General features: G+C 53.7%; 1 protein-coding gene and 2 non-coding genes across 3 annotated transcripts; all 3 read left to right on the forward strand.

Moving 5' to 3' along the window:
• Positions 1 to 1,226: 1,226 nt before the first annotated feature.
• Positions 1,227 to 5,964, forward strand: RPS3 (ribosomal protein S3). Its single transcript, XM_039696975.1, has 7 exons — positions 1,227 to 1,310; positions 2,082 to 2,212; positions 2,299 to 2,392; positions 3,101 to 3,195; positions 3,707 to 3,894; positions 5,058 to 5,254; positions 5,893 to 5,964. Exons 1-6 carry the CDS (start codon positions 1,281 to 1,283, stop codon positions 5,249 to 5,251), a joined length of 732 nt encoding a protein of 243 aa, XP_039552909.1. The 5' UTR covers positions 1,227 to 1,280; the 3' UTR covers positions 5,252 to 5,254; positions 5,893 to 5,964.
• LOC120496539 lies at positions 3,444 to 3,590 on the forward strand. Its single transcript, XR_005626331.1, has one exon. It is a non-coding gene; the product is annotated as a small nucleolar RNA SNORD15 (small nucleolar RNA).
• On the forward strand, positions 4,597 to 4,744 carry LOC120496538. The gene has a single exon (XR_005626330.1). It is a non-coding gene; the product is annotated as a small nucleolar RNA SNORD15 (small nucleolar RNA).
• Positions 5,965 to 6,252: the final 288 nt, after the last annotated feature.

Raw genomic sequence — 6,252 nt, forward strand, 5'->3', positions numbered from 1 at the left:
CTCGTGTTGTGCCCTTTGCTGTCTTTGTGTGATACAGAAATACATGGGGTGAGCCCCTCCTGGGTAAACTCAGCCTAAAAAATAGATGATCTTTTCTGCTCTGAAAGTATGGTGGAAAACAGCAGAGAGGGGTTTGTGCAGCCTGGGAGGGTCTTCCCTGAAAAACTACTTGAGACCCCAGTTCCCAGGGCTCAAATCCCTGCACAGAGACATCTCCAGCTGCTGGATGCTTTTCCAGAGGCTGATGTTCTGTGGGACAGGGAATCCTGGGCTCAGGGCACACCAAAAGGGAGACAAAGGTGTCTGGTGACAGGGGGGACACAATTCCTTGCCACCACCGCCACCTGCCTTTGATGCTCCGCCATCCCTCCAGCTGTGCATCAGCGAATCCCTGGGGATTCATTTGTTGGTTATTATTCACTCGAGAGGCTTTTCCCAGCCTGGAAAGCGTCTGCACTGACATCTAGTGGTAATCCAGGCTTTTCCCTGGCCGAGAGCTTTGCTGCTCCCACCCGCGCTTGTGGGCATTTTCACAGCATCACTTAGGCTGGAAAATGCCCTTAGGATCATCAGGTCCAACTGCAAACCATAATAACATCCATGATAAAATAAAATGCATTTTAAATCTGCGCTTCCTAGAGGCCCTGCATCACCTCTGCCCATTATTGTTGTTATTTTTGTAACCCCCTTCAATCCCTACACCATTGAAAACCAATGTGTTGTGACAGGACACGGGGAATGGCTCCCCACTGCCAGAGGGCAGGGATAGGTGGGATTTTGGGAAGGAATTCCTGGCTGGCAGGGTGGTGAGGCCCTGGCAGAGGGTGCCCAGAGCAGCTGTGGCTGCCCCTGGATCCCTGGCAGTGCCCAAGGCCAGGCTGGATGGGGCTTGGAGCAATGGAAGTGTCCCTGCCATGGCAGAGTGTGGAATGGGATCAGCTTTAATGTCACTTCCCAACCAAGCCATGCTGTGATTCCCGGATAACAGCAGAGCGCCCTCTGACAGCAACGCCCGGGCAGAGCAGGTCTGCAGGCGTGAGCCCGGGGTGAATGATCATTTATCTGTTTTATTCCATGCACTGCTGACTCTTTAACGCCGCTCCGGGCCGCACACATGGCTCAGGCCTCGCCAACATGGCGGCCTGGCAAAGACTACATCTCCCATCGTGCCCCGCTGGCCGCCCGCCGCGCCAGCGGCGAGCCAATGGGGCGCGGCGGAGGGCGGATATAGCGCCGCCCGCGGGGCCCGCTCCCTCCTTTCCGCCGGGCCGCGGCTCATCATGGCGGTGCAGATCTCCAAGAAGCGCAAGGTGAGCGCGGCCGCGCGGCCCCGCAGTGCCCTCACGGCCCCGCCGCAGCGCCCGCGGCGGCCCCGGNGGGAGGATGGCGGCGGATGCGGCGCGGGGCCCGGCGGGGAACATGGCGGCGGGATGGAGCGGGCGCTGCCCCGCGGCCGCGCGCGGAGGTGCGGAGCGGCGCCGGGAGCCGGGAATTGCGGGGATATCGCTTTGCTTTCCTGCGGGAAGGGTTTGTGGTTGGTGGCTGTCCCCGGAGGGCGCCGGGCGCTGCCTGTGCTGGGGAGAGAGGGAGGTTTGGGCTGTCAGGGGTCCCGGCAGAGCGTCCCGTGGGGCTGGGAAAGGGATGCTCCGGATGCTCCCCACTCGTTATTTCCCTTAAATTGCTCCCGAATTCCATCACAGAGCAGTGATCCCAGCGCGAGCAGTGGCTGTGGGTCAGGCAGTGCTGGGTGTGGGCTCCTGCCAGGAGTGGATTACTCCTGAGAAATTAAGGGATTTCCATTTCAGGGATTCAAGGGGTTTCCGTTTTTCCCCACTGCTGGACCCTCAGGTGAACAGAGCACGGTGCTGCTGAAGTCAAGGCTGTGGGTTCAGTTCCTGGTTGTTCCTGTAAAAGTTGGACTTGGTGTTCCCTGTGGGTCCCTTCCAGCTCAGAGTTTTCTCTGATTTCTCTCAGAGGAAGGGAAAGTTGTCAGGAGAGACTGTCAGGCTGCAGGAGTTTGGGTGAATTGCACTCAGGTTCAGAACGTGACAAGGCCTTGACTTTGTCCCTTTGTGTTTTAGTTTGTCGCTGATGGCATCTTCAAAGCAGAGCTGAACGAGTTCCTGACTCGGGAGCTGGCTGAGGATGGATACTCCGGAGTGGAAGTCCGGGTCACTCCCACCAGGACCGAGATTATCATCCTTGCCACCAGGTAACTCAGCCTTGCTGAGCTGGGGTGGCTCCGCTCTCACTCCTGGGGACACTTTGCTCACTTGTCCTGTAACTGTTTTCCCTCAGAACTCAGAATGTCCTGGGAGAGAAGGGGCGCCGGATCCGGGAGCTGACGGCTGTGGTGCAGAAGAGGTTTGGGTTCCCCGAGGGAAGCGTGGAGGTAAAACTGCCTCAGGAGCTGGGTGGTGCACATGGATTTACAGTAGCAGCTGAAAGGTGCTTTCAGGATAACTTGGGTCATGTGTTGCTTGGCCTCAAAAATGCTCCTGCACTGAAATACAAAATAAATTATAAAGAAACTGCTCTGCTGCAGAAGGATCTTTGAGAAACAGAAGTTATTTTTGATCCTTAATGTCAGGGGTGTTTTCCCAGGGGAGGGTTGGACTAGGTTCCTTTAAATGGTCCATGCAACCCAAAGGATTCTCTAGTTCAGTTCCATGAAATCTTGCTCTGAAACAAATCAGGGAGGGAGGGGGGCATGTCTGTGCTGGGGTGGTGCTCATTTATTCCATCTTGGCTAGAGATGCTGGATCATGTTAGACAGGGAAAGAAATGTAGGATAAAGCTGCTGCCTGTAAGTGGGGAAGGATTAACTGGACTGAATGTAGGGAGAAGAGTAGAATGAAACTCCTAAAGTAAAAGTTGAATTTAATGCGAGGGTGATGAGGAGCTGCCACAGGGTGCTCAGAAATGCTGTGGCTGTCCCTGGAATTGTTCAGGGCCAGGTTGGAGCAGCCTGGTCCAGTGGGAAGACCCCTGCCTGTGCCAGGGGTGGAGGTGGATGAACCTCGGGAGCCCCAGCAGGCCGTGGTTCTGTGGTGGGCTGGAGCAGAGCCCCGTTGTGAGCGCTGTGTTCTCTCTGGTGCAGCTCTACGCCGAGAAGGTGGCCACGAGGGGTCTGTGTGCCATCGCCCAGGCTGAGTCCCTGCGCTACAAGCTCCTGGGAGGGCTGGCTGTGCGCAGGTGAGTGACCCTGCGGGAGCTGTGGGACTCAGTACCGTGCCCAAAAAACAGCTCCTCTGCAGTTTGAGGAGTAATGCTGCACTGAAACTTCAGCTCACAGTTCTGGAGCGTTCTGTCTGGTTGGTTGTCCGTGGGGCATAAAGCTGGATGTGTTCCTTTGGGAATAAGTGGTGTAGGAGTGAGGCAAACAGCATCAGAGGCCTTGTGGCTGTGCTGTGGCTCAGGTGGCAGTGGCCCTGCTCTCATCCCCTCGGTGATGAGACGATGACGAGTCGGAAGCGGGTGGCTCTGGTGGCGGTGCCTCCGCCGTGTCACGTCCTGTGGCGCTGCGTGAGGGCCTCCAGCAGCAGCCTCCTGTCACCAGTGAATGATCTAGAGGCATTTGTCTGAGAAGGGATGGGAGCTGCCCTGCTGACACGTGAAACTGGAGTTGGAATAGTGGTAAAATTCCTCCAGGGAGCCCCGTGGGTGTGGCAGAGGGGCTCATGGCTTGGCTGTCCTCTCCCTGCAGAGCCTGCTACGGCGTCCTCCGCTTCATCATGGAGAGCGGGGCCAAGGGCTGTGAGGTCGTTGTGTCCGGCAAGCTGCGAGGTCAGCGGGCCAAATCCATGAAGTTTGTGGATGGCTTGATGATCCACAGCGGGGACCCAGTGAATTACTACGTGGACACAGCCGTGCGTCACGTCCTACTCCGGCAGGGTGAGTGCCTGGCGTGCAGAGCCCTTTGCAGCTTTGTCAGCTGCCTTCTCCAGAGCTGCAGAGACACAAAAATCTCAGCTCCTGTCATCCCGGTCCTACAGATTCCCCACTGGCAGGACTGGCATCCTTGGGTTGAAACTTAGGTGGTTTTGATGCACTTCTGATCTCACAGAATAGTTCAGTTATGCTGCTCTGGATGGTTCAGACTCTGAAAATCCTGTTTTCTTGGGCTTTTGCTACTGAGCTCTCACTGTGGGATTTGAATATTACATCTAAAGTAGAAATCAGTTGGGAAAGGAAAGCCAAGGGGCCTTCAGCAGCCAGTGTGATTATACAGATCATCCACTTCTCTGCTGATGGGGTTTGAATGTTTCCAGTTAGAAATGTGGCTGTAGATTCTCCAGGCACTCTCATTTCTGTCCTGAGGCCTTTGAGGCTGGTGGTAACTTCAGAAGAAGTGCCTGTTGCCTGGCTTTAAGAGCCCTTGGCATTTGGGATTCTGGTTTTCCTGGCTCCTCAGGATGGGCAGAGAGAACAGGGGTGTGCTACAGGTGTCAGTCAGTCTTCCCAGCTAAACCTGCTTCCACTTGTTCTCCCTCCTGGTAAAGCACAAACGATTTGTGTGTCTTGGCTGGCTTTGGGTTAATCAGTTGCAGAGCTCCTGGTGCAGGGATGCCAGCCCAGAGCTGTTCTGCACCTTCCCTTCGGTGATGATACGATGACGAGTCAGAAGGGACATCCCTGTGCCATTGCAGCCTGCTCTGTGCCACGTTCTGTGGTGCTGTGCTAAGGCTGCCTTGGCCAGGGTGTCCTGCTCATTGGATGATTTAGAGGCATTTGTCTGAGAAGGGATGTTACCAAAAAAATGGAATTTCCTAGAAAAATGAGCTGGGGAAGAGGACAGGGTTTAAAACCAGGCTTAGAATGAGTTGAGGGTAGAACTGCAGTCAGCCAAGGCAGTGAGTTGAATAATTTGGGATATCCAACTTTTAAGTTGCCTGCATTTACAACACTGGTAAAAAGTCACAGTAATTAGAATTTTAAGCTGTAGCCTGTGTGTGTTAGTGTTGTCAGCAGATCTTCAATGTGCAGAGAGATACTTTGTAACCCTGGTGCTCATCTCTTGATCTGTTTTGTCTCCCTTGTCCTGTCACTCTCTGCAGGAGTACTGGGAATCAAAGTAAAGATTATGTTGCCTTGGGACCCCAGTGGAAAGATTGGCCCCAAAAAGCCTCTGCCAGACCACGTCAGCATCGTGGAACCCAAAGAAGAGATTCTGCCCACCACCCCCATTTCAGAGCAGAAAGGTGGCAAACCAGAACAGCCAGCCATGCCTCAGCCAGTGCCCACTGCCTGAGGGGTAAGTGCCTGGGAGCAGTGGGGGGAAGTGTGCTGAGGATCCATGTGGAAAAGGTTTCTGGTCACCAAAAACACAAAGCTGGGATTTTGGGAAGACAGGCAGCTGTGTTGTGCCCAGCACAGTGACCAGAGCTGGGTTTGAGCATTGCACTGGGCAAAGGGGACAGGGCTCAAGGCGCATGGCAGAGCAGCTCAGAACACTCCTCTGGAGATGAGATCTGTCCACATGCCTTGTTCCATGTTGTGGTACACAGCATGGATTTGGAGACCTTGGATTATTACAGTTGGAGAGACTTGGATGTGTTGATGTTGTACCAGTGTGCAGCTGGCAGCACAGAGAGTGTATTCCTCATATATCCATCCTGTCCTGCCCCAGGATCCAGTCTGGGAGAGTCTTAGAAGACACATGAGAATAATTTATAGGCTGCTTTTATAAGGAAGTTATCACAGTTTGAAGTCTTACCAAGGAGTCTGGCAAGGTCTGCCTCAATGGGAAAAATTGGGATCAGTGGCCAAAATACAGGAAATAAGAAATGCAGTTCAATTGGAAAACTTGGCTTGTCCTTTCTTTGGGATAGGATGATGGTTGTGGAAATGAGTTTGCCCCCAGCTCACCGAGTGTTTTGTTTCTCGTTGTAGGGTTTGTAACATCTGCAACCAGAAGCTTGTCTGTCCTGAAAACATCTCTTAATAAAATCACAAAAGGCAGTGTTTGTGAAGGTGCTTTTTTTTTCTTTTTTTTTTCTTTTTTATTTTCTCAAGATGTACTCCAGGAAGACCTTGCTCCCACCTCTGGTGTGGAAGGAATTCTGTTGCTGTGTTCCCCTTCTGGAGTGACCTTCACCAGATCCTGATCCAAACAAAGTGGGAATACAGCACAGATAACTGTGATAGAGCTGGAGCAGCAGTCCCGTGTTTAGAGGGTCATGAGCAACACACACTCCATGGAGTACTGGTGGCTGTTCCCTGCATCCCAGTCCCTTTTCCAGTGCTTCCAGA

The sequence above is a fragment of the Passer montanus genome, unplaced genomic scaffold (genome assembly GCF_014805655.1).
Source record: "Passer montanus isolate IOZ18808 unplaced genomic scaffold, ASM1480565v1 scaffold116, whole genome shotgun sequence".
NCBI lineage: Eukaryota > Metazoa > Chordata > Aves > Passeriformes > Passeridae > Passer > Passer montanus.